The sequence below is a fragment of the Pan troglodytes genome, chromosome 6 (genome assembly GCF_028858775.2).
Source record: "Pan troglodytes isolate AG18354 chromosome 6, NHGRI_mPanTro3-v2.0_pri, whole genome shotgun sequence".
Classification (NCBI taxonomy): Eukaryota; Metazoa; Chordata; class Mammalia; order Primates; family Hominidae; genus Pan; species Pan troglodytes.
The window spans coordinates 166,005,624-166,018,170 of NC_072404.2; the positions used below are offsets into that span (position 1 = coordinate 166,005,624).

The following is a 12,547-nucleotide window of genomic DNA, read 5'->3' on the forward strand; positions in this document are numbered from 1 at the left end:
TCTCAGCAAGGCAATTTTACTTCTATAGAAGGGTGCATCTCACAGATGGAGCAATGGCAAGAGCACACCTGAACAAGGGAAGGGAAGGGGTTTTTATCCCTAAGGCAGGTAGCCCCTACAGCTGTGTCGTTCCCCTATTGGCTAGGGTTGAACCACACCGTCTGAGCTAATTGTTACTGGCTATTTTAAAGAGAGCAGGGGTAAGAGCCGGATTGGCAGGGTAAGTAGTTTGGCAGGAAGGACAGTCACAGAACAGGTGACTCAGGATGACTCAGGTCAGAGCAGGTGACCAGTGGTGACTCAGTTCGGAGCAGGTGATAGAAGCTAGGAGGGTGTTGTTTACTGAAACTAGGGGCAAGGAGACGAAGAGAACATGAAAGTTAAACTTTAAAATGAAGAACAAAGCTGAACATACTGATGCATTGGTTCTTTGGAGAGGATCTCAGAACTCATTGTACTTAATTTACAGGCTAAAACCTTAGAAGAGGAATTTATTATATCCTACACAAGACTCCAGGGAAGCACGTGGCCTTGGACTGAAGGCTGGCATCTGGAAGCTGTCAGCCACCAGCACCTTCTGCAGCAGGTACCTGCTCTCTAAGAGGGAGGCCTGGGTGGTGCACCTCCAGAGCTGCCCGGGCTGGGCCTCAAGGAAGAAAAAGATTTTCATTTGTCAAAGGCGGAAGGGAGAGGTGGAGGGAACAGCACAGCAGCGGCCCAGGGGCAGGGAAGCACAGGACCATTAGGGAGACACGAGAAAGCCCATTTGTCTAGAACAGAGGATTCAAGCAGTGCACCAAGGAAAATGAGGGCCAGGCCAATGTGCTGGAGTGGCTTTGTTCTTGGCTGAGGGTTTTGGGTAGTGCCAAAGCGTAAGGTAAGCCCTGCTTTCCAGAAGAATCTAGCAGAGTGTGGAGCCCAGATGGGACTGGAAAGCCTGGGAGGGGTCAGGTGGCCACAGGGACGGGCCACAGCCAGTGGTGCAGGCAAGAAGACAATGGCCATCCATGGTGGCTCACACCTGCAATCCCAGCCCATTGGGAGGTCGAGGCAGGTGGATCACCTGAGGTCAGGAGTTCGAGACCAGCCTGGTCAACATGGTGAAACCCTGTCTCTAATAAAATTATAAAAATTAGCTGGGCATGGTGGTGGGTGCCTGTAATCTCAGCTACTCAGGAGGCTGGGTCAGGAGAATCGCTTGAACCCAGGAGGCGGAGGTTACAGTGAGCTGAGATAGCACCATTGCATTCCAGCCTGGACGACAAAAGTAAGACTCTGTCTCAAAAAAAAAAAAAATTAGCCAGGCGTGGTGGTGGGTGCCTGTCGTCCTCGGGAGGCTGAGGCATGAGAATCACTCTGGGGGGCAGAGGTTGCAATGAACCAAGATCACACCACTGCACTCCAGCCTGGGTGACAGAGCAAGACTCTGTCTAAAAAAAAAAAAAAAGACAGAAGGATGTCAGCATCTGATGCTGCCTGTCACCTTGACCCTGAGGATGCCAGTCACAGCTCCATTAACTGGGACCTAGGAAAATGAGTCATCCTTGGTCATGCACATTTCAAATGGTGGCTGAATATGGAAGCCAGACTTGGGATCTGTTGTCTCCTCCAACATGGTGGAAGATGCCTGAAAAGTAGGGGCTGGATCCCATCCCCTGCCTCACTGGGAAGGTGAGGTGGTGGGGTGGGGTGGGGCCTCAGGCTTGGGGTCATGGGACAAAGCCCAGGCTGAATGCCGCCCTTCCATCTCCCTCCTCCTGAGACAGGGGCAGCAGGGCACACTAGTGTCCAGGAGCAGCTTATGAGGCCCCTTCACCCTCCACCCTCCAAAACTGGCAGAACCCACCTTCTTGGTGTGACCCCAGAGCTCTGAGCACAGCCCGTTCCTTCCGCCTGCCGGCCCCCCACCCAGGCCCACCCCAACCTTATCCTCCACTGCTTCTCAGAGGAGTCTGGCCAACACAAATCCTCTTGTTTGTTTGTCTGTCTGTCTGCTGCTCCTAGTCTCTGCCTCTCCCAGTCTCTCAGCTTCCGTTTCTTTCTTAAACTTTCTCTCAGTCTCTGAGGTCTCGAAATCACGAGGCTTCGACCCCTGTGGACCAGATGCCCAGCTAGTGGCCTTTCTCCAGCCCCTCAGATGGCACAGAACTACAAACCCCAGCATGCACTCTGGCCTGAAGTGCCTGGAGAGTGCTGGTGTACCCCACCTGCATTCTGGGAACTGTAGTTTCCCTAGTCCCCCATGCTCCCACCAGGGCATCAAGCTCTTCCCTGGCCGGCTGACCCTGCCTCAGCCCTAGTCTCTCTGCTGACCTGCGGCCCCGGGAAGCATGCGTCACTGAATGACAGGGTGGGGGTGGAGGCACTGGAAGGCAGCTTCCTGCTCTTTTGTGTCCCCCACTTGAGTCATGGGGGTGTGGGGGTTCCAGGAAATTGGGGCTGGGAGGGGAAGGGATACCCTAATGTCAGACTCAAGGACAAAAAGTCACTACATCCTTGCTGGGCCTCTATCCCCAAGAACCCAAAAGGACTCAAGGGTGGGGATCCAGGAGCTCTTGTATGTATGGGGGGAGGTGAAGGAGAGAACCTGCATGACCCTAGAGGTCCCTGTGGTCACTGAGAGTGTGGGCTGCCATCCCCTGCTACAGAAACGGTGCTCACCTTCTGCCCAACCCTCCAGGGAAAGGCACACAGGGGTGAGGCCGAAGGCCCTTCCGTCTGGTGCCACATCACAGAAGGACCTTTATGACCCCCTGGTGGCTCTACCCTGCCACTCCCCAATGCCCCAGCCCCCACGCTGCAGCCCCAGGGCTCTGCTGGACACCTGGGCTCCCACTTATCAGCCTCAGTCCTCACAGCGGAACCCAGGCGTCCGGCCCCCCACCCTTCAGGCCAGCGGGCGTGGAGCTGAGGCTTTAGAGCCTCCCAGCCGGGCTTGTTCCTGTCCCATTGTGTATGGGACAGGGGCGGGGCGAGGGCCAGCACTGGAGAGCCCCCTCCCACTGCCCCCTCCTCTCGGTCCCCTCCCTCTTCCTAAGGAAAAGGCCAGGGCTCTGCTGGAGCAGGCAGCAGAGTGGACGCACAGTAACATGGGCAACTTGAAGAGCGTGGCCCAGGAGTCTGGGCCACCCTGCGGCCTGGGGCTGGGGCTGGGCCTTGGGCTGTGCGGCAAGCAGGGCCCAGCCACCCCGGCCCCTGAGCCCAGCCGGGCCCCAGCATCCCTACTCCCGCCAGCGCCAGAACACAGGTAAGGGCCAGGCAGCTAGGAGCAGGTGGGCAACAAGGGTGGTGTCAAGGCCTGAAGCCTGGGGCTGGGAAGGTCTGGAACTTGTAGCTGAGCCGGGAGGGCCAGGTCACAAATGCAAAAGGGCTATTGATGTGCATAGAACAGGACAGTCTGGGAGGCTCAGAAAGGAGACCAGGATCAGAGTCGGCAGGTGAAAGCTGGGAGTAAGGGTGCCAGCTATAGAATCTGGCCAGGGTTTGAATGCTGCTCTGCCGCCAGGAGCTGTTTGACTTTGAGCAAGTTACTTAATCTCTCTGAACCTCCATTTATATAAAACGAGATATGGCAATACTTACTCCATGGGGAAGTAAGTTTCTAGCTCACAGCAAGCCTTCAACAGCAGCGATGATTATTTAGCTGGAGAAGAAAGGAGCTGACAGCAGTGGTTACAGGAGAGTGAGAAAGTGGGGTCTCCCAGAAGAGGGAGAGAGTTGGGCAGGAAACTCAGGCCCTTGGGGTAAGCAGGCTGAGAAGACAGAGCCACCAGGCTTTTTTCCCCTGCTCCAGCCCCCTCTCCTCGTGGCTGTCACCCGAAAACTGGACCATGCAGTTCCCACAAGAGTCCTCCCGGGGGTAGAGGTCCCAGGAGGGAGGAAAGACCCGGAGGCCTGGTGGGGTGCCAGGCCGGGGGCAGGCTGGGGCTGCAGGCAGCTATGCAGGGAAGGCTGAGGGCCGGGGCCCTGCTGCTCAGGCGCACCCTTGGCCTGAGTCCCTCCCTTCCTCCCTGCCGCTGGTGGCTCTGGGAGGAAGTGATAAGGCCTGCGAGGCTTCCCTTCACACATGGGGCTGCTGTCAGGAGGGGTTGTGAGTGCGGAGGGAAATCAGAGCTGAGGAATCCCTGCAGGGCTTCCCTCCACTCAAGCACCAGGCTCTGTCCCCCTCAGGGTAGGGCTTATAGCAGCTTTGCGGGGGGTGGACACCCCATCTCCAGAAGAGGTGAGGTGGGCGCTGCAGGTGGGATGCGAACTCAGCCTCGGGTCAGGGGCTCAGGAGCTCAGCACCAGCAGCCCCTGCAGCCCAGGACCCTGGTCTATAAACGGAGGCACAGCTCGCCTCTAGCTCCTAAGGCATGGGGAAAGCCAGAAGGCATGCGGCAGGTGGGCTGTGAGATCGCCAGTGCTGTAACAGGGGCCTCCGGGTGACATCTGGGGAGGCTGAAAGGAAACAAACCCTTCCTGATGACCCTATCCCTGGCTCCCAACAGCCCCCCGAGCTCCCCGCTAACCCAGCCCCCAGAGGGGCCCAAGTTCCCTCGTGTGAAGAACTGGGAGGTGGGGAGCATCACCTATGACACCCTCAGCGCCCAGGCGCAGCAGGTAAGGCCGGCATGCCCTGTCCCCATCGTCTCCAGGGAAAGGGTGGGTAAGGCCTGGCCTCAGATGGGGCCGGAGAGGGAAGCTCAACCCTTCTTTGAATTGGTCCCTTGTTTCCAAAAAGAGGAGAGGACTGGGAAGAACCAGAGGAGTTGAGGGACATGCACGGGACTTGGGTGACCCTCAGCCTCCAGCCTTACCCCCAACCCTGGCTCAAACTCTCCCCCATCCCACCCCTGCACCCCTCTCCCCCTCCCACCCCTGCACCCCTCCCATCCCACCTCTAAACCCCTCCTCCCTCTCCCCCGTCCCACCCCTAAACCCCTCCTCCCTCTCCCCCGTCCCACCCCTAAACCCCTCCTCCCTGTCCCCCTCTAAACCCCTCCTCCCTCTCCCCATCCCACCCCTGCACCCTTCCTCCCTCTGCCCCCATCCCACGCCTGTACTCCTCCTCCCTCTCCCCCGTCACACCCCTGCACCCCTCCTCCCTCTCCCCATCCCATCCCTGCACCCCTCCTCCCTCTGCCCCATCCCACCCCTGCACCCCTCCTCCCTCTGCCCCCGTCCCACCCCTAAACCCCACCTCCCTCTGCCCCATCCAGCCCCTGCACCCCTCCTCCCTCTGTTCCTGTCCCACGCCTCCACCCCTCCTCCCTCTGCCCCGTCCCACCCTTGCACCCCTCCTCCCTCTTCCCCCGTCCCCTGCCTGCATTCCTCCTCCCTCTCCCTATCTCACCCCTGCACCCCTCTTCCCTCTCCCACCCCTGCTCCCCTCCTCCCTCTCCCCATCCCACCCTGCACTCCCTCCCTCTCCAGCGTCCCAACCCTACACCCCTCCTCCCTCTGCCCCATTCCACCCCTGCACCCCCTCCTCCCTCTCCCCCATCCCACCCCTGCATCCCTCCTCCCTCTGCCCCATCCCACCCCTGCACCCCTCCTCCCTCTCCCCCATCCCACCCCTAAACCCCTCCTCCCTCTCCCCTGTCCCATCCCTGCACCCTTCCTCCCTCTCCCCGTCCCATCCCTGCACTCCTACTCCCTCTCCCCCGTCCCATCCCTGCACCCCTCCTCCCTCTGCTCCCATCCCACCCCTGCACCCCTCCTCCCTCTGCCCCTACCCCACCCCTGCACCCCTCCTCCTCCCCATCCCACCTCTGCACCCCTCCTCCCTCTCCCCTCTCCCACCCCTGTACCCTTCCTCCTTCTCCCCGTCCCACCCCTGCACTTCTCCTCCCTCTCCCGCATCCCACCCCTGCACCCTTCCTCCCTCTCACCCATCCCACCCCTGCACCCTTCCTCCCTCTCCCCCATCCCACCGCTGCACCCCTCCTCCCTCTCCCCCTGTTCCACCCCTGCACCCCTCCTCCCTGCCCCCAACTCCCATCCCACCCCTGCACCCTGGCCTGTCCTGACCTTTGCACTCCCTCGACCCAGGATGGGCCCTGCACCCCAAGACGCTGCCTGGGCTCCCTGGTATTTCCACGGAAACTACAGGGCCGGCCCTCCCCCGGCCCCCCGGCCCCTGAGCAGCTGCTGAGTCAGGCCCGGGACTTCATCAACCAGTACTACAGCTCCATTAAGAGGTGACAGCTTCCCGGACGCCACAGCCTCCCTTGTCCCACTGAGGCCCCAGAAACCCCGTGACGACCTTCCCATGACCCACTCCCTTCCCAGATCCTAACACCACGTGGGCCCCTCCCGCCCTCCCCCAGCGCTTGCACAAAGCCTGGAGGAGGGCCTCCCTGTCCCACACAACTTCCTGCTTGTCCCCTTCCCACCCCTCTCCTCCCCAGGAGCGGCTCCCAGGCCCACGAACAGCGGCTTCAAGAGGTGGAAGCCGAGGTGGCAGCCACAGGCACCTACCAGCTTAGGGAGAGCGAGCTGGTGTTCGGGGCCAAGCAGGCCTGGCGCAACGCTCCCCGCTGCGTGGGCCGGATCCAGTGGGGGAAGCTGCAGGTGCGGCTGGCCAGCGACTGAGAGACCCGGGCGCTACCAAAAGGGGAGCGGGGTGGCGGGGCAGTTCCTAAGGCTTCCCGGGGGCTGGGAGGTCCCAAACTATGGGGGAGATCCTTGCCTTTTCCCTTAGAGACTGGAAAGGTAGGGGGACTGCCCCACCCTCAGCACCCAGGGGAACCTCAGCCCAGTAGTGAAGACCTGGTTATCAGGCCCTATGGTAGTGCCTTGGCTGGAGGAGGGGAAAGAAGTCTAGACCTGCTGCAGGGGTGAGGAAGTCTAGACCTGCTGCAGGGGTGAGGAAGTCTAGACCTGCTGCGGGGGTGAGGACAGCTGAGCGGAGCTTCCCTGGGCGGTGCTGTCAGTAGCAGGAGCAGCCTCCTGGAAAAGCCCTGGCTGCTGCTTCTCCCCCAAGAGAGAAGGCTTCTCCCGCCAGGCCAGTCCAGTGCAGCCCCTCACCCACACCCGCTGCTACCCCAGTTCCCCTGCTTCGGCCCGCACCCTCCCTCACACCCCAGCCCACAGACTCGGGGCTGGCCTTGGTTACTGGAACGCCTGTGACCACAGCACTAAGAGAAGCAAGCTGCCCCATGGGGGACTTGGTCCCATGGCCTTGGCCTCCTTCACCATCACTGGCCGCCAAAGAGTTTGAAATAAAGCCACGTGCCCAGTGAATCCCAAAGGAACCTCAAATAAAATAAAAACAATCCTATCTGACACTTGCCTGACCCTCTAAGTCATTCAAAGCTTTAGCTCAACTTCGATCCATCTGAGCTGCCATAGTGGACCCCACTCAGAGCTGCGTCCCTCCCTTGACCCCAGGTTGGTCCCTGCCACTCCCCTGCCCCTGTCACTGACACATGTTTCCTCCTCCCTCAGGCAGGAGTGGGACCTCCCAGCCTCCTCCTGGGGCCTCCACTCAGAATGTCGGGATGAGCAGGGTCCTAGGAGGCCTCTGGTGCAGCCTTCCCTTCCCACCATCCATGTGCTCAAAGAGAATCACCCGTCCTTTCTTGAATGCCATGGATCATGGGGGATTTGCTGCCCACACTCCTAGGCGGCCTCTTAGACATCCGTTGGTGCCTAACCCAAGCATCAGTTTGGCAGAGGCTGAGTCCCTCCTCTGTACTGGATACCACGTCAGCTTCCGTAGGGATGGGGAGACACCTGGCCCAGGGAGGAGATGAGAAGCAGCCCGGATGGTGCTACATATGTCAGAGAGCAGGGCAGGAAGGGATCAGTGTGGCTGCCAATGGTCAGGAGGGCGCCATGGAGTGAACCATGGCCCCTGCCTCCTCACCAGCAGCTCCTCTGGGGCTGATACTCAAGACCCCCCGTCTCTCTCCTCACCCTCCTCTCCCGCTGCCTCGGCTGGCTCAGGTGTTCGATGCCCGGGACTGCAGGTCTGCACAGGAAATGTTCACCTACATCTGCAACCACATCAAGTATGCCACCAACCGGGGCAACCTTCGGTGAGTGCCCCCCACCACGCCAGGCCCCAGCCTTCTTCCCCAAGGCAGGGAAGGCGGGGCTCTGACCAGCTCTTTCCCCATGCGTGCCAGCTCGGCCATCACAGTGTTCCCGCAGCGCTGCCCTGGCCGAGGAGACTTCCGAATCTGGAACAGCCAGCTGGTGCGCTACGCGGGCTACCGGCAGCAGGACGGCTCTGTGCGGGGGGACCCAGCCAACGTGGAGATCACCGAGGTGGGCACCAAGGGCCACCCATGAGGGTGTCCCCAAGGTGGAGAATGAGGAAACCAGTGGGAGAAGGCTCGGGGGATCCAGGCAGGAAGAGGGGAGCCTCGGTGAGATAAAGGATGAAAAACACCAAAGGAGGGGTGCCTGGGTGGTCACGGAGACCCAGCCAATGAGGGACCCTGGAGATGAAGGCAGGAGACAGTGGATGGAGGGGTCCCTGAGGAGGGCATGAGGCTCAGCCCCAGGCCCCCCTCTGGCCCACTCCCCACAGCTCTGCATTCAGCACGGCTGGACCCCAGGAAACGGTCGCTTCGACGTGCTGCCCCTGCTGCTGCAGGCCCCAGATGAGCCCCCAGAACTCTTCCTTCTGCCCCCCGAGCTGGTCCTTGAGGTGCCCCTGGAGCACCCCACGTGAGCACCAAAGGGATTGACTGGGTGGGATGGAGGGGGCCATCCCTGAGCCTCTCAAGAAGGGCCTGCAAGGGGGTGCTGATCCCACACCCCAACACCCCCAGGCTGGAGTGGTTTGCAGCCCTGGGCCTGCGCTGGTACGCCCTCCCAGCAGTGTCCAACATGCTGCTGGAAATTGGGGGCCTGGAGTTCCCCGCAGCCCCCTTCAGTGGCTGGTACATGAGCACTGAGATCGGCACGAGGAACCTGTGTGACCCTCACCGCTACAACATCCTGGAGGTGAGGTGCGGGATGGGGCTCGGGCACCGAACGCACCTGTCCAAGGCAGGAGTCTGGCTCTCACTCCATCCCCAAAATGCCAGCCACAGGGCCAATCAGAGCAGGTCCAGGGTTGCCTCCTAAATGGGAACTGAGGACAAGCTCTAGAACCACTGAAGCAAAGGGGTAGGGGGTGGCAGGGGTGTGTGTGGGGGTGTGAGTGGGTGAGTGTGAGAGTGTGGGTTTGTGGGGCGTGTGAGTGGGTGAGTGTGAGAGTGTGGGTTTGTGGGGTGTGCAGTGGGTGAGTGTGAGTGTGGGCTTGTGGGGTGTGTAGTGGGTGTGAGACTGTGGGTTTGTAGGGGTGGGTGAGTGTGGGTGTGTGGGGGTAGGTGGGTGTGGGTTTGTGGGTGTGTATAGGCAGTGACTGTGAGACTGTGGGTTTGTGGGGGTAGGTGACTGTGGGTTTGTGGGGTGTGTAGGGGTGAGTGTGTGTGAGTTTGTAGGGGTAGGTGAGTGTGGGTTTGTGGGGTGTGTAGGGGGTGTGTGTGGGTTTGTAGGGGTAGGCGAGTGTGGGTTTGTGGGGTGTGTAGGGGCGAGTGTGAGAGTGTGGGTGTGTGGGTGTGAGTGTGGATGTGTGTAGGCGGTGAGTGTGAAATTGTGGGTTTGTGGGGGTGGGTGGGTGTGAGTGGGTGGGTTTGTGGGTGGGTGTGGGTGTGAGTGGGTGGGTTTGTGGGTGGGTGTGAGTGGGTGGGTTTGTGGGTGGGTGTGGGTGTGAGTGGGTGGGTTTGTGGGTGGGTGTGGGTGTGAGTGGGTGGGTTTGTGGGTGGGTGTGAGTGTGTGGGTTTGTGGGTGGGTGGGTGTGAGTGTGTGGGTTTGTGGGTGGGTGTGGGTGTGAGTGGGTGGGTTTGTGGGTGGGTGTGGGTGTGAGTGGGTGGGTTTGTGGGTGGGTGTGGGTGTGAGTGTGTGGGTTTGTGGGTGGGTGTGGGTGTGAGTGTGTGGGTTTGTGGGTGGGTGTGGGTGTGAGTGTGTGGGTTTGTGGGTGGGTGGGTGTGAGTGGGTGGGTTTGTGGGTGGGTGTGGGTGTGAGTGGGTGGGTTTGTGGGTGGGTGTGGGTGTGAGTGGGTGGGTTTGTGGGTGGGTGGGTGTGAGTGTGTGGGTTTGTGGGTGGGTGTGAGTGTGTGGGTTTGTGGGTGGGTGTGGGTGTGAGTGGGTGGGTTTGTGGGTGGGTGTGGGTGTGAGTGGGTGGGTTTGTGGGTGGGTGGGTGTGAGTGGGTGGGTTTGTGGGTGGGTGGGTGTGAGTGTGTGGGTTTGTGGGTGGGTGGGTGTGAGTGGGTGGGTTTGTGGGTGGGTGTGGGTGTGAGTGGGTGGGTTTGTGGGTGGGTGTGGGTGTGAGTGTGTGGGTTTGTGGGTGGGTGGGTGTGAGTGTGTGGGTTTGTGGGTGGGTGGGTGTGAGTGGGTGGGTTTGTGGGTGGGTGTGGGTGTGAGTGTGTGGGTTTGTGGGTGGGTGTGGGTGTGAGTGGGTGGGTTTGTGGGTGGGTGGGTGTGAGTGTGTGGGTTTGTGGGTGGGTGTGGGTGTGAGTGGGTGGGTTTGTGGGTGGGTGTGGGTGTGAGTGTGTGGGTTTGTGGGTGGGTGTGGGTGTGAGTGGGTGGGTGAGGGGGGCATGGGGATGGGTGTGAACGTGTAGTTGTTCTTTCAGGCATAGGACCCATAGCTCTAGAGCTTTCATCAGATTCTCAAAGGGGACCTTGACTGGGAAAAGGTTAAGACCATTTTAGAGATGAGAAATTAAAGCCTGGAGCTGAGGAGCGACTGGCCCAAAGTCCCTCTCTGCTCTGAGGTGCCTTCGCAGGCAAAAACCTGAACCAGCCCCCTAGGCAGCCAGGCCTCCCAATGGACACCACTCACCTCACTCCTTCCAGCCATGCACGGGAAACAGAGATAGTCTCCCCACCCCACCCCCGTGATCACCTCTGTCCCTACCGATGCCACACACCCTTCTGCCCCAGGATGTGGCTGTCTGCATGGACCTGGATACCCGGACAACCTCGTCCCTGTGGAAAGACAAGGCAGCAGTGGAAATCAACGTGGCCGTGCTGCACAGTTACCAGGTGCACAGGCCCAGACTGGCCAGGAAGGCAAAGGGTTTGCGTACGGGGGCAGCAGGGGCGGGGGATGGAGGAGAGGCAGCCATTTAGAAACTAGGGCAGGATTTGGACAGGCAGAAGTTCCGTAGTCCCAGTGCCATGGCGCACACTGGCCTGCGGTTCGGGGACAGGGCAGGTACTATTCCAGGCGCTGTCATCTGGTGGCTTACTGTGTGCCAGGGACCTTGCTGTTTACTGCATGCCCAGTCATGCTGATTCTCAGGGCATATTGGGTATTGCAGTTTGTGGGACCCGCTGGATCCTGGAAACAAATACCAGGATCAAGGGCACACCAGGAGTCGTAGTTTGAGGAAGCCGGGGCCTGCTGAGAATTTGTGTGGGCTATTTGGTTTGGGGACCAGGCATGCAGATGCTGGAGATTAGAGCTGCTGTTGCATGTTGAACCTGCAGCATGACCACGCGTGATGTGGTTTGGGGTGAGGGTGACATTGTGGTTTAAGGGGACACAGGGTGTGTTAGATATGGGGTAATCGAGGGCACATGTGGTTTGGGGTGACCGGAGTGGTGGAGGAAGAATGGGCGAGGTCTGTGGGTCTGGTTTGAGCCTCTCCCCCTCTCTCTCCCTTCCAGCTGGCCAAAGTCACCATCGTGGACCACCACGCCGCCACGGCCTCTTTCATGAAGCACCTGGAGAATGAGCAGAAGGCCAGGGGGGGCTGCCCTGCAGACTGGGCCTGGATTGTGCCCCCCATCTCGGGCAGCCTCACTCCTGTTTTCCATCAGGAGATGGTCAACTATTTCCTGTCCCCGGCCTTCCGCTACCAGGTGCCCACCCTAACTGGCTCTGCCAGCCTGGGCCCAGCTCTAATTCTAAGCAGCCCCTGGGGACCTCTAACCTTTCCTTTTCTTTACCTCCCCTCCCAACCCCATCATCTCTCTGCAGCCAGACCCCTGGAAGGGGAGTGCCGCCAAGGGCACCGGCATCACCAGGAAGAAGACCTTTAAAGAAGTGGCCAAGTGGGTCCCCTGGGGGCCCCGCTCTCCCCCACACACCCCGGGGGCCCCGCTCTCCCCCACACACCCCGGGGGCCCCGCTCTCCCCCACACACCCCGGGGGCCCCGCTCTCCCCCACACACCCCGGGGGCCCCGCTCTCCCCCACACACCCCGGGGGCCCCGCTCTCCCCCACACACCCTGGGGGACCCTGCCCCAGCAGGGTTCTGGGCCTACCACTCAGTATCCCAAAACCCTGTTGTGAGGGGGTTGGACCCTTGCCTGGGGAAGCCCTGCCTCTGTGCACCCGGGACACCCTCACACCTTCCTCTCCCGCAGCGCCGTGAAGATCTCCGCCTCGCTCATGGGCACGGTGATGGCGAAGCGAGTGAAGGCGACAATCCTGTATGGCTCCGAGACCGGCCGGGCCCAGAGCTATGCACAGCAGCTGGGGAGACTCTTCCGGAAGGCTTTTGATCCCCGGGTAGGGCTGAGCCCAGGGGAGCAGGGAGCTAGAAAGAGGGGGCTCT

At 60.7% G+C, this 12,547-nt stretch overlaps 1 protein-coding gene across 10 annotated transcripts in view; it reads left to right on the forward strand.

Moving 5' to 3' along the window:
- Positions 1 to 12,547, forward strand: part of NOS3 (nitric oxide synthase 3) — a 25,451-nt gene continuing 12,904 nt past the window's right edge. For 8 of the 10 annotated variants that reach the window (XR_010159057.1, XR_010159058.1, XM_016945884.4 and 5 more), the window contains exons 1-12: positions 1 to 3,247; positions 4,491 to 4,602; positions 6,034 to 6,182; positions 6,393 to 6,555; positions 7,933 to 8,024; positions 8,115 to 8,256; positions 8,522 to 8,661; positions 8,766 to 8,940; positions 10,926 to 11,027; positions 11,655 to 11,849; positions 11,968 to 12,041; positions 12,357 to 12,501. Coding sequence is in view for 8 of the 10 variants with exons in the window: in XM_016945884.4 (XP_016801373.2) it covers positions 2,409 to 3,247; positions 4,491 to 4,602; positions 6,034 to 6,182; positions 6,393 to 6,555; positions 7,933 to 8,024; positions 8,115 to 8,256; positions 8,522 to 8,661; positions 8,766 to 8,940; positions 10,926 to 11,027; positions 11,655 to 11,849; positions 11,968 to 12,041; positions 12,357 to 12,501 (2,328 nt within the window). In the remaining 2 variants the exon portion in view is untranslated. Of the gene's footprint in view, positions 3,248 to 4,490; positions 4,603 to 6,033; positions 6,183 to 6,392; positions 6,556 to 7,932; positions 8,025 to 8,114; positions 8,257 to 8,521; positions 8,662 to 8,765; positions 8,941 to 10,925; positions 11,028 to 11,654; positions 11,850 to 11,967; positions 12,042 to 12,356; positions 12,502 to 12,547 lie in introns of those variants that run through there. The other 2 variants (XM_009454566.5, XM_063815823.1) reach the window with 2 other exon arrangements.